The sequence below is a fragment of the Bactrocera latifrons genome, unplaced genomic scaffold, assembly GCF_001853355.1.
Source record: "Bactrocera latifrons isolate USDA-ARS-PBARC rearing strain unplaced genomic scaffold, ASM185335v1 scaffold_136, whole genome shotgun sequence".
In the NCBI taxonomy this organism is placed as follows: Eukaryota; Metazoa; Arthropoda; class Insecta; order Diptera; family Tephritidae; genus Bactrocera; species Bactrocera latifrons.
Window position 1 is genome coordinate 314,424 of NW_017534808.1, and position 20,803 is coordinate 335,226.

The 20,803-nt window shown below is 35.9% G+C and overlaps 1 protein-coding gene across 5 annotated transcripts in view; it reads left to right on the forward strand.

The window, feature by feature from the left end:
- The window catches only part of LOC108965171 (neuroglian), a 132,149-nt gene that overhangs the window by 109,706 nt on the left and 1,640 nt on the right, over positions 1–20,803 (forward strand). For 2 of the 5 annotated variants that reach the window (XM_018927391.1, XM_018927390.1), the window contains 5 exons: positions 9,117–11,353; positions 11,434–12,010; positions 12,071–12,235; positions 13,496–13,864; positions 13,932–14,035. In XM_018927391.1, coding sequence (XP_018782936.1) covers positions 9,117–11,353; positions 11,434–12,010; positions 12,071–12,235; positions 13,496–13,864; positions 13,932–14,035 — 3,452 coding nt within the window. Of the gene's footprint in view, positions 1–9,116; positions 11,354–11,433; positions 12,011–12,070; positions 12,236–13,495; positions 13,865–13,931; positions 14,036–14,376; positions 14,532–19,130; positions 20,183–20,803 lie in introns of those variants that run through there. The other 3 variants (XR_001993091.1, XR_001993092.1, XM_018927392.1) reach the window with 3 other exon arrangements.

The following is a 20,803-nucleotide window of genomic DNA, read 5'->3' on the forward strand; positions in this document are numbered from 1 at the left end:
GTGCGGCAAACTTTGTTGCGCTTTTCCATTCCGCTGCCTTAGTTGGAAATTTAAGTTTCGTTGACCTATCACCCCAAGAACCACTGCCGGGCTACACGCAACTTGAGCATTTTCACAAATACAAGTAAACAAACAAGCAAGCAACCGAGCGCTTCATCCCTCTGTAGTGTCCTTTGAAACACACTCAAACTGACACTGAACGCCTGGCCTGATGACTCATAGTCACGAACTCGAAGCCATTGGTATGTGGGCAAACAAAGTGCAGTTTAAAAAGAGGAGAGCAGCGCTTGGAGGTAGTAAATAAAAGCAAAGCGGGAAGCATTTAAAGCTACCGCCTGCGTCCAAAGTGAGAACCATACCTAATGCACACCCAACAGATAATGCTTCTGGGTTGGGTGTAGATAGTGCTGTGCTTCCGCAAAGTGGAGATGCTGAAGTGCCACCAGCAACGCAACATTTACCTGTGTGATGTCCTTTATTGCCTTGCCGAAACATATTGACGTAGTTCAAAAGTAATTTTGTATGACAATATACTATGAAATAGGTGAGGTAACAAAAAAAGTATGATGATGACAAACTTCTTTCCGAGATGTGTTGGTATGTGTGAAAAAATTGTTTCGAATTTCAATGACATTTCGTTTATTGTCATTGCTCTTCTTGTCCTGTCTGCAAGACCACTGTTTGCACTTGTCGCTGCCAGAGTTCGTAGTGCCCATTTTCGTCGGCATAGTAAATGGAGCCAAACTAATAGCAAATAAAGAAACAAAGAGACCATTTTATAGATATTCATAGAAATTGAAGAAAAGAAATGCAAACAAACAAAATGACAATAGGAAGACAACTTATGACAACAATAGACCGTGACAGCACGACAATCGACAATAGCGGTAATGGAAAAGTCGCATAAAAATGTTGTATGAAGTATGTAAATTTGTATATTGTAGTTTCTGCAGGCTCCATATGCGGTTGTTTTAGAAATTTTAAAGGATGAACTTTGCATGTCCCTTAGGTATGCGCTTCTTGTGAGGCTGAAGTTGACTCACTTGTATGTACTTTATATTATGCATACACCCATCTCTCTCTTTCTCTGTTGTCCGCAGGGCCTTAAATAAGTGCATTATGCCTGCTTTCTTGAACCTTAACTTGAAACTGAAAAAAAAAAATGAAAATAAAAATATGCCTAGTTGATTGCATTTTGATGATCTTCATAAAAGTAACCACACGAATATTTTAGTAGTTCTTATGCCCTGAACAGGGTATATTAAGTTTGTCACGAACTTTGTGAGACCCTGAAGGAAACCTCGAAAATGCGTTACCTACTGAGTTGATTTAGTCATGGCGGTCTGTCGATCCGCCTGTATAAATATCATACAATATAATATCATTTGGATACTTGGTCATATAAGAATTGAAAGAAATGAAAGGGTAGATGAGCAGGCTCGTTCAGTGGAAGCTGCCGATACAATTCTCCTAATGAGTCGCAGCCTTTCAGCTTTTTCACCAGCTGTTTAAAGCAATGGATCCGAGAGGAAGGAGAGGAAAGGTTCAGGTCTTATAACACACCGAACACAGGGCATATAAAAAGTTACTTTGGGGTAGTGTGGATGGTGGGCACACCAAAAAGGTCGTACTTCTAGGTAAAACGGAGCTTAGTAACATTGTAAGGGTGGATGGTGGACATACTTCTAGACATTTCGTCTTTGAAAATCCCGTAAAACACCGGCTAGCTTTTAAAGATATACATTGTCTTTCAAATAATATTTCAAATATTTGTTTGGATATTAACTCTCTCGAAATCGAATAAGTTAAGTAGTGCTATCAAATCAAAATATGAAAATTGATAGGAAAGTCGAATGACAACCATACCATAGTTTAAAAGAAAAATATTTATAAAATAGTATTTAAACAAAAGGAACATTTAAAATGGTTCTTCGAAACCACCGTATCGAACGGCCGAACTACTCGTACCAAGTGTGCGCTGCGCCCAGCCGTTGCATGTCTATTTACAGTTCGTGTCAACGACGTTTGTTTCATAGATGGCAACGTAGTAGCTTTTTCCTTGCTATGCTATGTTCCCTCGGCTAGAGGACGCCCTTGTGCACTTCATGCTGCGTCTAGCCATTTTGGCAGTTGTTTGCCCATTTTATGATATTGTCTGTGTATATATAAATGTGTTCTTCCGGCTAGCCCGGTTCTTTTGCTAGCAACTCCTTTCGTTGTCCTGGCTGGCTTTTGTTGCATGCCACAAATGTCATTTCACATGAGTGTTTCATAAGTTTTCATTTCGTGTTACAATTTTTTTCGTTCGACTCTATAGTGTGGGTACATTGCCCTCCACAATGCGGTAAATATCTTTTCTTTCAGCTTCTCTGTTTTATTTTCATTTTTTTCGTGAATATTCTACTTTGGGTGGGTGCATATAAATAGGCACGTCATGTTACTTGGTCGTTAAGAGTGGGTAACCTATAAATTGATAACAAATGATGTTAAAATTTACGGCTTGTATCATAACCCTTACTTTGGTTTGTGCTCACTTAAAAGGTTAGCAAAACAATATTATTCAAAAAATTTTTGGTTATATTTTATATGGCCTGTAATTGCTTCTTGCAGAACCTTTACAGTAACGCTTTCACTTTTTTCAACACCAAATTAGCCACTTACCGAAATGTCTTTGCTTGCAGTGAGGCGCATGTTTTTTGTATATTCAAATTAGCTAACCTCAATTTTGTTGTAAATGATGTAATATTTATTGTTGCCCACCTATCACTGTGACAAAGTGCTTTGCGTGTGTTTGTAGTTTGGCACATTCATCATTATACTTTTGCTTAACGCCAGCCTAACCTAAATTTTCTAACGTCGCGTAGCTGTCCTATTCCTTTTGTCAAACTAGAAAAAAAAAAAGTTTTGAACTCATTTTCACTGCAGAGGTTCTTCACCTTTTGAACTGCCAATGGATTATAAAATGCAACACTGTAGGGAAATGACATCAGCTAAAACGTACTAATTACAGTCACTCACTCACTCACCCCTCAACCACAGATACACAGTGATCCAGCGAGAGCGCAGCGCTGCTGTCAATCCTTCTCAGCGCCATTGTCTCGCAAATAATAGTGACATTTCGTATTTCTCAAACTCGCGTGATGTGGTCGTGGAAAAAAATAAAGTTAAAATTAATTATGCAAATGTATTTACCAACTAGACCGCCTAGACTTGAGTCATCATCATGCTCGTAGCGCACCGCTAAGCTCCTTGCAACTTCCAGGAAGCGCCGCCGTCGGGTGATTACGGTAACTGAAAAGCACCGACAATATTTGCACAAAATGTCAAGCGCTTGCGGCGAGCGGGCGAGAAGGGCGACTTGCTTGTGCAAACATATGCTACTAAAAGCGGGCAATTTGGGTGTGTATGGCGCCAGTTTGGACAATATGAATGGCGGCTTAGCAACTGGGACATGCAGGTGTAGTGAAAAATGTAGATTATTTCGCATGCAAAAGGGGTGAGCAGCAAAGTGTTAACAGTCTGCTGGAGGGAAAAGTGAGAAAAATGTTTATTGTTTGGCACACTTTATGGTCGTGCAACCCCAGACAATTGTGTATGCACCAACGCACACACATTTCGTGGCTTGGCTACATTGTATGCTGATATCATAACTATTAGTACACTAAGTACAATTTAGTGTGTTGTGGCCCGCATTCTCTATCACTGTAACCTCTTTAGCCTTTCCTTTAAGAGTACTAGCATATAAACATGCAACTATATAGGACTTAATGGCATTAAAGTAATGTTCAAATTGGTGTTAAAATCTTCATTTGCATTTTAATGGACGCTGTTGTGTATAAATTGTTGTATTTGCATGCTTTTGCTGCATTGCCTATGTTCACTCGCTTGTTTTGGCCACCATGGCAGAAGCATAACTTGTACAATGTGCTACATTTAGCACATATACTTTGATCCTTTGGGCATTAAGTTATGGTGCATGAGTGTCTAAATGAAGTTAAACAGTATGTATACTCAACTATACTTTTAGTGCATTAGTAATAATTGTGTGATATGCCATCTAATAATATTAGGAAAAAACTACATTTTCACCTATTTTAATGCAGTCTCGGCTAAGATTTCCTTCAGTCTCATCATTAAAGATATGTTTGTCGAATGTAGAGTTCTCAACTATATTATCAAACATATCTTTTGCTATTTTCGACGTCGATTTTGCAAAAGATTAAGTTATTTTGGTACGGGTACCCAAAATATTAATAATTGACTCGATCCATAAGAGATCTCTCTAATGCCAATATATATAGATTTTTCGATGTTTCCGTTATTAGCAGAGGTGGATGGAGGAATCGTATGAAGTAGGCTTTCGCTGAATGCACGACCTTCACTGAATGCTTTGTCCTACTTAAATACTTACATATGTTTGAGATAATGTAGGGTCGTCAAAACACTTGTGCAACATCGACTGTCATCATTTTGTGTATATTATCGATTACTATGAGTCCTTGTTATAGTAACTGATCTTCAGTTGCTTACACTATTTCACGATTTTCGGATTTTGAATATATTGAATTCTTTAAAAAAAATTTAGAATTTAGAATTTCGGATTTTGAATATATTGAATATATATAAAGTCAAAATTGCTTCTGTAGCCTTCCAAAAAAAGAATTAATTACGGATGTGTGGATAATATAGATAATGGCAAAAAAGGTTTCTGGGTTTTTAATTTGGTGAAACATTTGCAAGAATATTCTTTTCCCAGATCGGAGGTAGTAGATGTTTACCTGTTCAATGTAGATTTATTAAAACTTTGGAACCGTTCGCCATCGTTGTTGTTTACTCCTTAAAGAGTCAGTAAGGTAATCTGTCCTGTTTTTTGCCATTTTTTTCATACCAATTTTTATTCTACAATAGAACTTTTTTCACATATCATGAGGTATATCGTGGAGTGTATAAACAAATTTTTTGCGTTTTTTCACGGGCGAACACGATTTCTCATGTTTGAATCATCTGAAACTCAAAACCCCAATTTATTCTTAAAAAGTACGTGAATGGTTATCGTCCCTTCTGGAATCATGAAAAAATGTTGATAAATAAAAAAGTTATTTAAGGTTTTTTTGTAATTTTTTCCCATGTTTTTTGACATAAATTTTGTCATAACATTCTCAATAATTTATAAAAAATATAGGCACTATAGCCAGGCATTTTGCATTTTGTGAACAAAAACGTTAACTTCGGCTGCACCAAAGCTAAATACCCTTCACAAGTGCATTTCTGTTAGTAACTATGTGTTCAGTTTGTATGGAAGCTATATGCTATAGTAATCCATTCTGAACAATTTTTTTGGAGATTATATTGTTACCTTAAGCAGTAATCCATGCCAAATTTCGTGACGATACGACGTCAAATGCGAAACTTTTCCATACAAGCCCCATTATTTCTATAAACAATAACTCATACCCAATTTCGTGAAGATATATCGAGAAATGAGGCAGTTTCCCACGCAAGCATTTGATTACGATCGTTCAGTTTGTATGGCAGCTATATGATATAGTGATCGGATATCGGCAGTTCCGACAAATGAGCAGCTTTTTGAAGAGAAAATGACGTTTGCAAAATTTCAAAACGATATCTTAAAAACTGGGGGAAACTAAATCGACACAGCTCCACATCCTGATCATTTATATACGTATATACTTTATAGGGTCTCTGACCCTTCCATCTGGGCGTTACAAACTTCGTGACAAACTTAATATACCCTGTTCAGGGTATAATTAAGCAAATCGATTGACTAGTTCGACCGGAATCACGTCCGCCTGAGAAAAAAGTGTGTTTTCAGAAAAACGCCTTTAAAGCTTGAGGTGTGCAGTCCGAGCGCAACGAACCTCGAACGGTATTATTATTTTTGGGCCTTTTTCGAGACCTTCCAATGGTAAAGTGAACTTCTACATTAATTTTAAGGGTAAAAGGGAACAGAAAATACAAAAAAAAAATTTTTTTGAAAAAAATATTACCATACAAACAAAAAATATTAGCCCTTAAAGAAATGGTCTGCTAATTCATACAGAATAATCGGGTAGACCCGTTAAAATGTTTAAATAGAGCCATGCTTTGGTTTGTATAAATATTTTAGTTAAACGACTGCTATGCATAATCCTTCAAAGTTAGACAATCAAACATCAATTCTATTGCATATAAGTTGTGGCTCTCATTTAATATATTCTTCAGGTAACTAACTGCCAAATTACTTGTAGTAGTATTATTTTTGTAAATAAAATATATTTATACTATCTTTGTTTTGTTCTTAAACTCCTTTTAAATTGTTGTACATTTTGGATACATTTTCATTTCTTCTCTAAGGTTTATAAAATGTCATTTTAAGTTATCATAAAAAACTCGTTGTCCAGCATTTCGTGCTCCCAATTCAGTATAAGCTAGAATAGCCGCAACTACAAATTGCTCACTAAGCGTCAGCCTGCTAAAAAGGTGTGGCCGCTAGTCATCACAAACACTCGCGCACTTTGACTCATTCGCTTTTAATTAATTAATTTAAATGATGAATTGTGTTGTATTACCCAAATGCTTATGGCAGCATTAAGACAACATCATAACGAGTGTTTCTGCCTTTTAGTATTCCGTTGTTGTTGCAGAATTTTGCATAACCATAAAAAGTTATGACAAGCCCAGAGAAATAAGTTTCCTTCATATTCGTACTAAGTGGTGGAGTACATTTGTATGTTTGTTTGTATGTACATACATATGTATCCATGTCATACACAGCTGGCATGTTTTGCTTCCTTTCACATCTGTTTTGCTTTTCAGGTTTATTGTACCCCGTGACTTTTATAGTTTATCTTTACATTTGCATTTTCATTTTTTTATATTTTTTATAGTTTTTTTTTTACCCCACAATTATTTTTGCTCGCCAGTGCAATTAATAAAATAAGTAGAATAGTTAGTCCATGCTCATTTGTCTGATTGCCTGCATGATTACGACGTGCTTACTTTAATTCTTTCCATTTTTTCCTTTCCTCTTCAATCTGTCTGACGGCCCATTAATTTAGTCAAATAAGCAAGATTTATTTAAAGCCTCACTTGAACTCACATTAATTCTTTGATTGCCTGCGCCGACAGATCGACAACTTTCCCAGCGAATTCGAGGAGGTAGCGGATTGCGGCGTGAAAAGATTATAGTTTTTAAATAGTTTTGTTGGCTCAACAGTTTATATGGGATTTAGTAAATATTTTTGACGTTTTGATGACTCTTTTGTTTTTCTTTGAACACAAAGACATTCGATTTGTCGTTCTTCTTGGTTACATCACTTTCCGACCATCTCAGGCGGTATAGAAATGATTTTGGTACATATGTTTGCCTTGAGCTCATTGAAGATCCGATAAGCGTACACTACAAAGTTTAATATAAAAATTAGTTAAATCCCTAAGTTCGGGGAGCCAGTAAATGTCAGCTCTATTAGATGTCAGAGGACAGGAAATTCTTGTCGCAGAAACTGAATTATTTAAGTCTCAGTGTGAAATAACGCATCGCCTTGTTGAAACCAATAATTGTCAAGAGCTTTTTCGTTTATTTACGAACTCCGAAAGCTATTGCTATGTATTTCCTTCGATTGGTTCGTTTTTGTTTAAAACATATAATAATAATAATATGGTTCAGTTTTGGTTTTGACGCTAACAACAGTTCAAACAGTCATTCTTTGATCATGCAAAGTAGCTTTAAAAAGTTGGAATGGATTTTCCAACCAATATTTAAATTTTTACCCATTCGGTTGATACGTCCAAGCTCAGATATTTAATGTTTTTTAGAATTCGAATCTCTTACCAGCTTTCATTTAAAGTACCACTACGTTTTTGTTAACCTATATTTTTGTTAGTTAATTCCTAACGCATAGAAATTGATACACAATACCCCATAACACTTAAAAATACTATAAAACATTTCCCCTACTAATCATCTGACAACTTAGAAGGCACTTATTACTTTTGCGTAAAATATGCATAATTCTAAAACTCAATTACGAAAGTAAACAAATTCTTATTTGGATAATTGTGTATGTTACGGTGTCTCTTACGCAATTTACATTTACACATGTGTATTCTTGACTTTTTAGTGACCTTTTTCGACCTGCCCTTTTGTTGTCATATCGTTTTAAATTCCAACTGTATGTGGTTTAATTGTTAGCCGAAATGTAACTTAAATCGCACATCAAATAACTATGTATGCACATTCTTACAGGCCGTTGGAACCGTTTTACGTATTGTTGACTTTTCCAAGTGCTTTGTCCTTGCCACATTATCAATTAGCAAAGCGTAAATAGTTCTCAACAATTAATGAAGGTTCGAAGTTTACGCGTAAATGATTTTTACAACTTGACTCAATTAACACTAATGGAATGCTACCATGAGAGTAGCGGCTACGCAACCTCGAAATTATTTAACGGTTTCCATTTTCTCTTGCCGTAATAAACTGGCCCAGATAATGTTCCACCCTTTATTTAGAGGAACTAGGGTACATTACCGTATGTTATGTCAATATTATAATATGTTAGTTCAATTAGCACAGGCAATTAAGTTCTATGTTAAATTCTGTCAAAGGGTTCATTGTTCATTCACATACAAAAAAGTATCCATAGATTAATTGGATTTTGATCGGTCAGTGTGTGTGACAGCTTAATGCTATAGTGGTCCGATATTGACGATTCCGACAAACGACCAGGTTTTTGGGGAGAAAAAGACGTGTTAAAAATTTCAGATCGAAATTTAAAAAACTGAGGGATTAGTTCGCGTGCCCATATACATATACAATTTATTGGGTCTCCCACGTTTTTTTTTATCGGTGTTACAAACTTCATGTCAAACTCAAGAGAGTAATTCTTCAGGGTAATAAAAAAAAAATTCTTATCATTCATTTTAATATTTTTAGTTTTATAACCGATAATTTCTTATACTTTTCTATTAAATAAGTGCCTTAGTTTTTATGAGGAATGACGTACTAATTGGCTAGCAATTTAGTAACAATTAGTTAATTGAGCATTTTAGCGTTATCAAAAATATATTTGATAGAACAATTGGTTCATTTACTCTTTGCTTCCTTGTTATCCTTGCAGTTACCGATGGATCAAAAACGGCAAAAAATTCGATTGGCAAGCTTACGACAATCGCATGCTGCAACAACCCGGTCGCGGTACGCTTGTCATCACATCACCCAAGGATGAAGATATGGGTCAGTACCAGTGTTTCGCTGAAAACGAATTCGGTACAGCCACCTCGAACTCAGTGTTTGTACGCAAAGCCGAATTGAATGCATTTAAGGATGAAGTGGCGAAAACAATCGAAACCAATGAGGGTGAACCCTTCTCGCTTAGTTGCGAAGCACCTGATGGTTGGCCCAAACCCATTGTAAACTGGCTGATACAGCATTCCTTGGAAGGCACCATTAAATCGATCAACAACTCACGCATGACACTGGATCCCGAGGGAACACTTTGGTTCTCGAATGTGACACGTGAAGATGCATCCGATGATTTCTTCTATGCCTGTTCAGCTACATCGGTGTTCCGTAATGAGTACAAAATTGGCAATAAAGTCTTATTGGATGTGAAACAGACCGGTATCAGCGCTGCACTGAACAAGCAACAACCGAAACGACAATATGTGACGCGTAAGAATGAAGTTGCATTGCGTGGCAAACGTGTCGAGCTTTATTGTATTTTCGGTGGCACACCACTTCCGCAAACGGTCTGGTCTAAAAATGGTGCACCCATAGAATGGAGTGATAGAATTACGCAAGGTCATTACGGTAAGTCGCTGGTGATCAGACAGGCGAATTTCGAAGATGAAGGTTCCTACACTTGCGACGTTTCAAACGGTGTCGGTAATGCACAATCGTATTCGATCAATTTGAAGATTTTGGCTACACCTTACTTCACCAAAGAACCAGAGGTACAAAATGCAGCCGAAGATGAAGAAGTCACATTCGAATGTGCCGCTGCTGGTAATCCCGAGCCCACAATTCAATGGATCCACAATGGCAAACCGATTGCACAATCACCACCCAATCCACGTCGTACGGTACAAAGTAATCGTATTATCATTCGCGATCTTGTTAAAGCCGATACTGGTAACTATGGTTGTAATGCAACCAATTCGCTTGGCTACGTCTACAAAGATGTGTACCTGAATGTGCTGGCACTACCACCAGAGATACAGGAAGCACCACGTAAAGAAGCCACTGTCGATGGTAAGAATGTCACATTACGTTGCCGTGTGTTTGGTGCACCCAAACCCCAAGTGAAATGGATACATAATCATCAAGAATTGACTGGTGGACGATACAACACTTTGCCATCCGGTGACTTGGAGATCCAAGAAGTTGCTTTTAGTGATGAGGGTGACTACACGTGTTACGCGACCAATAAATTCGGTAGCATATCTGCGAATGGCACATTATTGGTAATGAAGCGCACAAGCATTATTCATGAGCCACAGAATTACGAAGTAGCTGCTGGCAAATCGGCGACATTCCGTTGTAATGAAGAGCACGATGAAAAACTGGATCTAGTAATTGAGTGGTGGAAGGATGGTCAAGCTATTGATTTCGAATCGGAGGCACGTTTCATGAAGACCAACGACAATTCACTGACCATACCAAAGACTGTTGAATTGGATTCTGGCGAGTACACATGCGTGGCACGCACCGAATTGGACGAGGCATCTGCTAAAGCCAATCTCATTGTGCAAGATGTACCCAATGCGCCACGTTTAGTCGGCATTGTGTGTATGGCTAATAGGATTAGAGTCACTTGGGAACCACAGGGTGACAATCGCTCACCAATTCTATATTACACCATCGAATTCAACACTTCGTTCACACCCGATTCGTGGGATATCTCATATGACAAAGTACCATCCACCGAAACCGCATTTGTGGTTGATTTAACGCCTTGGTCCAACTACACGTTCCGAGTAAAAGCCTTCAACAAAATTGGTCCCTCACCGCCATCAGATCACAGTGAGTTTTGCACCACACCACCAGATGTGCCCTACAAGAATCCAGATAACGTACAAGGAATGGGTACCGAACCAAATAACTTGGTCATATCTTGGACTCCAATGCCAGAGATTGATCATAATGCGCCAGACTTCCACTATCGTGTCTCTTGGAAACGTGATATACCAGCTGCCTCGTGGGAGAGTAAAGACATATATGATTGGCAACAGAACAATTTGGTAATACCAGATCAACCAACCTATGTTCCTTACTTAATCAAAGTAGTTGCTATAAATAAACACGGCGAGGCGAATGTTGCGCCTACAGAGGTTGTTGGTTATTCGGGCGAAGATCGTAAGTATATAGTATATTGATTTAATATCGGATAATCATTTGGTTTTGTTTATATGCATCATATTTACTTTGATTTAAAGGTCCTTTGGAAGCTCCCACCAACTTCAGTATGGTCCAGGTAACCGCTGCCACCACTGCCATGTTGCGCTGGAATCACGTTAGTCCCGAATCGGTACGTGGTCGCTTCAAGGGTTACAAGATTCAAACATGGACCGAGAAGGAGGGTGAGGAAGCGCTTCGCGAAATACATGTTGATGCCATCTCCGATCAGGCGCTCGTGACACAATTCAAACCCGATTCGAAGAACTTTGCACGTGTGCTTGCCTATAATGGACGCTTCAATGGCCCACCCAGCGTAGTCATCGACTTTGATACGCCCGAAGGTGTACCATCGCCTGTGCAGTCATTAGATGCTTATCCGCTGGGTTCATCCGCCTTCTGGTTGGTTTGGAAGAAACCATTGCAACCAAATGGTAAATTGACCGGCTACAAAATCTATTATGAAGAGGTTAAGGGCAGCTATGTAAGCGAGCGACGTGAACTCGATCCGCACATTAATGATCCACTGATAACGAGCGCAAAATTAGCTGGTTTGAAGGCAAACACGAAATATAGAATTTCAATAACGGCAACCACGAAAATGGGCGAAGGATCTGAGTGAGTTTGATGCTTTGAAACTTCAATTTTTATATTAATTATTAATTTGTTCTTTCCCAGACACTTCATTGAAAAACGCACTCTGCCAGAAGACTCACAAATGCCTGCGGTACCTGGATTTATCGTACAACAATTAAAATCCGAGAATAATAATGCAAAATACCGCGTTAACTGGCAGCCGAGTACCGAAGGGCATGCCGGCACACACTTCTACACACAATACAGGTAAGTGATTTAATTTTATATTCTTAAATAAAACAAGAAAAAATCGTACTGCACTAAGTATAAAAGCGTAGAAAAAGAGCTTTACCTTGATTGACCTAAATATTTCAGTCGATGGCATCAAGATTCCGAATGTCAATAATCCTAAAATTTTAGGTGTGACTTTTAACAGTCTGTGCTTTTTTACTAACTACCGCGATTATCGCCAAACTACAGAGTCGTAAATCCTGAATTCACTAGCCGCTTTCCCCATGTGCATAACTAAGAAACGTTGTTGGAAGCTTACAAAGCAATCGGCCAGGAAGTCCTTAACTACGACGCACCAGTATAGATGCAGTGGAACGCAGACGGGGAAGCTTCAGACCTTTCATAATACTGCACTCCGGATTACGACAGGATGCCTCTTGATGTCTTTTATCGAACAGCTGCTAGTGAGGCCTGTATGTTGCCAGTTAAGGAACATAATGACCTCCTCTCCCGCCAGTTCCTGCTGGGTTGCTTTCGCAGAAATCACCCTTGCAGTCACCTGTTTGGAGCGGATCCGGCTCCTTGGAGCATCAAGAGGTCATTTCTCAACTACATCGACGGCATCGAACAATATGCCGACCGGTCTTCGGACGCCACTAACTTCCGACAAGCACTGACCACCATTCACAGTGGAGCCATCAACACCTTCACCAACTCCTTTCCAGTGAATGGCGTACTCGAAGTCAAAACACCACTCATTGCAGACGAAGAGCTCGAGTTGCCGCGAGAAACGAGAGTAACCGTGAGCAGCTTCGTTCTGGATACTGCAGCATCCTACTTATCCAGAATAGACCCCGACATATCCAATATATGTCTTGCGTACTTATCTGGCATACCTCTCCGGTTGGTCCGCTACCCTTCGAAACAGCAAGTTTCTTGGGCCTTCCCTTGGATAACGTCGACGACAACTTAGGTAATAATTGCCATCCTAACGGGTACCCGCTATAACAACAACAACATCTTTATATTGATTCCGATTTGTCAGTACGTTACCATATCGTATAGTGGTCCGACAACGTCGATTCCGCCAAATGAGCAGCATTTTGGGAAGAAATGGACACATGTGCAAAATTTCGGAACGATCAAAAACTTCTGGACAGCTATGATAACTTAATATTTTCATGAAGGAATCACTATATCTTATAATATTGTTAGAAAATGTCCCATTTGCATCGTAAATAAATATTAATCAAATGTTGACACTTCATTTTTCGCATTTATCTTTCTCCAACGCAGAATCAAAGGCGAGCCAAACTTCAAAACAGAAAAACCCGAATTCTCAAAAGACTACCAAGAAATCGGTGGTCTCAATCCAGATAATGTGTATGAATTCCGTGTTGTGTCTGTTGATGGTGATCATGAAACGCCCAGCGAATTGCGTGAAATCGTCATTGACGGCCCCACCAAAGTGCCCAATCAGAATGTGGCGAATGCTGGCTGGTTCATTGGCATGATGCTGGCGCTGGCCTTCATCATACTATTGTTCATTATTATTTGTATCATACGACGCAATCGTGGTGGCAAATACGATGTGCATGATCGTGAATTGGCGAACGGTCGTCGCGACTATCCGGATGAAGGTGGATTCCATGAATATTCACAACCGTAAGTTAAACACAATTTTGCAAACGAAGTAAGCATTTTATAAACAAAACATCATTTTATCATACAGATTGGATAATAAGAGCGCTGGACAGCAATCGGTACATTCGGCGAAACAGCCTGGTGTGGAGAGTGACACCGACTCGATGGCCGAGTATGGAGATGGTGATACAGGTGAGTTTGAATTGAGTGAAAGAAAATGAATTCAAATTTTTACCATAAAATAAAGCCAAGACATTGTAATATTAACGTGTTTAATAATACATATAAAAATTCATGTGGACAAATATACATATGTATATGTGTATATCTGTCATTCTATATATGTATGTACGTACATGTATGACCGTCAATTAGAACGTTATTCTCGATTAGCTCACAACTCATCACAGAAAAAATATTTAAAATTATTTATTGTATATTATTTTTTTTTTTACTTTATTTATATGTATTTGTATTCATTATTCTCTCCAACTTGTATAAAATGCGTGTGATTTTGAAAATGAGCGCAACAGCAGCTGTAGTTAGAGGCGTAGCAAATAATTTACCAACCCTGCACGAACTACACGACGAGGCTGCCAACGTAGCCGCGAATATACTTAAACATTAGCCACACTCTTATTACAATAGAATATACAAATCTAGTAAATTCTTTTGACATTATGTAAAGGTAAAAATATAAATTTTTGGTTTTTCTCCAACATAAGGATTACTCTAAGGCATGAAGTTTATATAATATTATTAATTTAATTTTCGGTTGATTTTTGTTCATGAAACTCACTTTTTTCGCATATTTTATAAAACCTTGTGTTCATTTGAAAGAAATTCTAAAGTTTTGCATTTTTCTCACATTTTTATTAAACCATTAGTTCTCTAAATTTGAAATTTTTGATTGTTGCTAACATTTTGGCGTCACAAAAATTTTTGGGCAAGCTAATTAATTTCGCATATTAATGCTTCGAACTAAAAATTAAGAAAATATAGGTGAAATGAAGAAAGAACAAATTTAACCCAGACAAAGAATTGGTTTTGGTGCATCAAAGTATTGGTTTTGAACGGGTGAAAATTGCTTTTGATTTGGCTTTTTGCTTTATTCCTTGTAATAGTTTGTCACAACTTGGTAAATACTTATATTGCAAATTTTTAACCCAAATAATAACCATTTTCTTCAAAATTTTCGAAAAAGAAAATGTAATTTTTCTAAATTTTTTATATGTGCTCAAAAGTATATTTTGATCCTAAATTCAAAATCTTTCGAGACAAACATAACATTTTTACAGTAATTTCGCAAAATATGGCATAAATAACTGTTATATTATGTTAAAACAATGTTGGCAAATACTCACATATTATATAGTATTAGTACAGGGATTTTAAATTTTACTTTTAACAGTCGTTTGTGTTGCATAGTATTATGTCAATTGGGGTTTGTTAAAGTTAATTTGTGGTTTATTGCTCACACTGTGAATTGTCACTACTAGATTTTAAACCCAATGCTATTTATTTATTTAAAAGGATGATTCATTACGAGGTTACCTATGTTTATTATGTTTATTAATATTCGAAAGAACATTCTGTGCCATTTATCTTTTGATGATTATCTATTTCAAATGTTGGCTGTGGCTACGTACACCCGTTGAGTCCCATTTTCGATGACTCTTTCGAGCGCTTTGAATGGTAACTGGCGAATGACATGCGGGACATTTTGCTCCATGACCTGAATCGACGCGGAATCGTTCGCATAGGCTTTAGACAGGTTCCTTGTTAATATATCACATGTGATACAAAATTATTTTCTTGTACCCTGTGTACAGCGTCCATGTATCATATATGAACAAATTTTTGATTGAAATAAGTTTATTAAATATATCACTGATGGTACATTGAGCGTATGCAATTCAACTTCGTAGTGACATGTTCGTGTATCATAGCTGATACAAATTTTTTGTTACYRTTATATCGCTGTCMAGATGTGTGGGATAGTTCAAAAATTCATCGATAACCTCTAAAAACGCCTACAGCAATATGATTTCAAAAATAAGTGTTGCACGTGTACCGTTAAAAATTAATTTTTGTATGGGAACAGGGAACCTGTTAACATATCCCCACTAGAAAAAGTCGACATCTCCAAAAAGTGAAATTATCTGCTCACCGAAGTGTTCTCTCAATAAATTCATTTATTTATACGATTTGTGGAAAGTGGCGCCGTCTTGATGAAAGCAAATATCGCCGAGATCACGTGCTTCAATTTCAGGCATCAAATAGCCGGTTATCATGGTGCTATAATAATCGTCATTGACGGTTCCGTTCTCATCGGCATAATGTTTGAAGAGAAAAGGACCGATGGCTCCACCGGGCCACAAACCACACCTGAAGGTTGTTTTTTATGGATGAAATGGCAGTTCTTGAATCTCTTCATGTTGCTCTTTGCCCTCAAACTTTACAATCCAATGGTGCAATAGATTTCCACAAGAATTTCCGACAAAAATTGGATGCAAACCACTACTCATTGCCCTCAAGAGCTCAAGTTGCCCCGAAAATCTAGGATGACCCTTCGTTGTGGATAATACTGTAGTAGGCTAAACTATTACCTATCCAGAATCGACCCCTACGTACCAAATATACGTTTTTCCAGCGGGCAATGAGTCCCCGCATGACTCTAAACACTATAACAAGACAATATACAAAAGCTAAAAAAAAATTTAATAGTTAAGTACTGAAAATGTTCGAAGGACTGTACTAGTCAAAATTTTGATTTTTGTAAAAGGCGATTTCCAAAAAAATAAAAGACGTAAAGGTTCTTCGAACATGTATGTATGTATATGTAAATAGGTCGTGCGAAAATTTCGAGTCGATCTGTCCAGCTGTTTCAAAAACAACTTAAAATTTTTGAGAATTTTTTTTTAAATATTTGTATATTCGATACATAAATACGAAAATCCATTTCACTTTTTTTCAATTCAGAAGTAGAAGTTCTAAATAAAGGCTTATTTCGGACATTTTTCAATTCTCTTTTCAACTGTAACTTTAACAGTATACTTAAAAAAACATTTTTTTACTCCGTAATTTTTTGTAAATTAAACCTTTACTTGCCGCCTTTGTAATTGCAACTATCATTTAATTCATTACATGAGTGACAAGCGGTTGCATCGCCCTTTAAATTCATATACATTTTTATATATTTAATGTCAGCAGCTCATTTTCATTATCATATGCAGAGAAAATTAAACTGGAAATTTGAATGAAATTTAAAACCATAAATTATTGACCGCAAAACCAATAACGGTAGTTAACAACAAGCAAGTGATACATATATATATTAAATAGCATACACATTACACCGTACAAGCCTTTTAAACGATTTAGCGCTTCACAGCTGCATATCATATTCGAAAAATATATATATACGAGTTCCATTGAGGGCGATCTGTTTATGTGGCTATGAGTTATGCATATGTGAATATGTATATGTCTTTTTGTCATTTTGCTCGCATTGTGCGCCGCCTCACAGTACGTTTCGTTACACCATTTATAACAGTTTGTTTGTGCGCTCTCACCTAAATAATAACAATAAAATTAAACCAGCATAGAATTATTGTTACAATAATGCATATCTATATATTACTGTTATTGACACGTTGTGTTTTATGTTTATGTTTCATTCACTTTGTAATATCTGTATTTACAATTTATACTGTATATGTTAGCATGTCCATTATTTCGCAGGTTGATTTTTTTTTTTGCGAACGCATCCTGTAGTTTCAGTTTTGGTCTAAAAGAAGGATACAACATAAAAAAGTCTTTATTTTGAATTTAAATCGTGCCTGAATACTTTCATCAAATAGCTTCTTCTATATGATATTTTTTTACCAAAAAGTTTTTCATCTCCAAAGCAAATGAACCTACACTGTTTAAATAGAAATATTCTAATTGCTCTACAAAAAATAATAATTTTTTTCCCCTAAAAATAGTCCTTTAAAAGTTGTACTGCATTCATATAGTACACCATGTCGTATGAGCAATGCAAAATGTGTTAAATCATTTGGAAGGATGCTTATTGCTCTTGATATATTTATAACTTTTGAAGGGTTGTTTTGAAAAAAACACTGCGACCTTTTTTATTGGTCGAAAAAATTTGTACTAGATTATTAGTTTTTTAATATTACAGATTTATTTGTTTAAGGGATTACACGGGTTTCAGTTTCCTCGCGTAAAAAACAGCCTTTTTCAACAATTTTTTTCTCATATAAAGATTTAAATATTTTGTTAGAATTTTTTATTGGTACTACACACATTATTAACAAAGAAATTCTGAAATTTTGGAAAAAAAAAAAATATTTTAAACTCGGTCTCTGCAACGCCATTTCTGGTGACCCTTCGGAAGAAAGATGTGCCCATGTTGGCAGGATAACTCCTTACAGGATCATCTAAAGTGGAAAAATACGTGTTTTAGTTAAAACCTTAACATACAACTTGAACGAACGTAAAAAACCTGATAATTTAAATTTTGGCAGACATTTTTACAAAAAAGAATTAAAATTTCATTGAAATTTTTGTTTTCGAATATTTGTAATTCAATAAGAATCCTTCCTCCAAAACTTTAAGATTTGTATCTCAAAGACCTGTGTAAAATTTCAAGAAGATCGGTTGAGTAGTTCTCGAGAAATCTTGCCAATCGACATCACAAACACGAGAAAAACGCGTTTAAAGACGGCGCACTGAGACTTGCTGGCCTCGAGCGTACAAGTTCTCCATCCTGTATCTCCAACACTATTACTCGGATCAACTTAAAAATTTAGAACAATATTCTAGAAGTTGTAAAATCCTACATGACAAAAAAAAAATCGATTTTTGGAACCCGTAACCCATGTGACCCTTAAAGCATAATTCAAAAAATGTCATGCCAAATACATGGAAAAGAAACACAGTTTAGACACGGTTTAAATTTAATATATGTATATGTTTGGTATATGTTTATGGTTTTTTTGCGTTGGATAATTTGTTAAGGCAAAAAATCAACTTGAGAACTAACGGACATCCTAATATACAACGTATTTATTCTTTTATATACTTTGCATATTTTGTTAATTTCGTTTTCAGTTTATTAAATATATTTATTATTTTTTCGTTGTCATACCTTTCTTTTACTTTTATTATAAAACACCAATAAACCAACAAAAACAACCGTTCACCACCAACAACAACAACGCATATAAAATCACAATCGCAAAAATGTAAATAATTGCATATGTGTTTATGCTATGCGTAGGCTTAAACGAAGACGGCTCTTTTATTGGCCAATATGGACGTAAAGGACTTTGATTGCAATCACTTTAAGTTTAAACCATTTATGTATTCGCAACCGTCGTCTCGACACAATCATGACATAAAGAGCGCCCAGTAACATTTACGGCCACGATAACAGCAAAATTAGCTACCAACCAACAACAACAACAAGTTTTGATTACTGCCAAACAGAACGCAGCTAGCAGCAAAACATAAAAGAAATAAAAATAAGCAAATTTTTTTTTAAATCAAAACGATGCAGCTCTGAATCTCTCTCAACAAATTAAGTACGAGAAAGGAAATAAACCGAAACAGTTATTTTTTGTATAATACTAAAACAAACTAAACTACTGAATTGCAAACGCGAAACCGTTATTTAATTTTATGGCAATAAGTATACATATAAATATATAAATAAATAATAAACTCATCCACACACGCACACATAGCCACATAAAGCGCTTAGGCGGATGACAATGAAAGCAGCACCGAGTAAAAAAGCTGTGTGCGTCTAGGCGTAGACATATTTGAAACTCTCTCTCTTGTATTTTTTTAACTATATGTAGTTTAAAGTGTGTTTTATAAAATATTAAAATGTAAAATCTTATAATTGCTTTTATACCGTACAACAATATTTTTATTTATTTTTATATTCTTTTCATGAAAATGTAGTATGTGTTGATTTAATATTATTTTTTATTTTAAATTTCTGTGTTTAGTTTTTAGTTAACATATTTGTGTACTCTTTCATTTATATTTTTGTACTCTCTCTCTCTCTTTTATATATAAAGTTAGTGTTTTTAATGCGTAATTTTAGCAATAGTGTTAAAGTTAATGAAGAAAACAAACAATCGAATCGTTTTGTAATAATAATGTAAATTAAACAACAACAATAAGAAGAGTAAAGAAGATCTTTTTTTTTAAAAATAAGCTATTTGTGTACCTATCATTTTCGTATTAAACAAAACACTTAAAATGAATGAATTTAATAATAAATAAATGAAAAACGAAAATGTGTAACACATGGAAAAACAACAATACGCTTTTTTTGTTGCAACCATATATAGGTTGTCTATTGGTAGGGACCTGACGGTTAGATCAACTTAACTTTAGAGAAAAGTCTATGGTAAAATATGCAAAAATAGCGCTTACATAACCTTACACATTTCGTATAATATCAGATATATGTATGTATATATAACTTTATGAAGAGTTTCATAAATATTTTTTTTTATTATTTTTGTAGGTTAGAATATCAGAGTACCTATCACTTTGGGATTATATTTTTTGAAAAAATATGACTTATGTCATTAATTAATAAAATTACAAGTTTTAATTGGACGATTTTAGACAATTTTAGCTACTTCGGATATTTAAAAGTATTATTTTAAAATTTCCATTTTATTTTTTAGCAACATATTAATTTTGATTTCGTACCGCTAAAATAATTTTGCACTTTCGTTTTAATGTTGTAAATGAACAGAAATACGTAAATAAGGTAAGCATTTTAATTTCATAGATTTTATTATTATTGGTGTAGATTCGAAAATTTACATGGCATGACTTGGAGAATATTGTTTAGTATTTGTTTATTTATTTACATTTTAATTGTTTGAATTGAAATAATTAATGTATTGTTTTTTTATTTTACCAAGA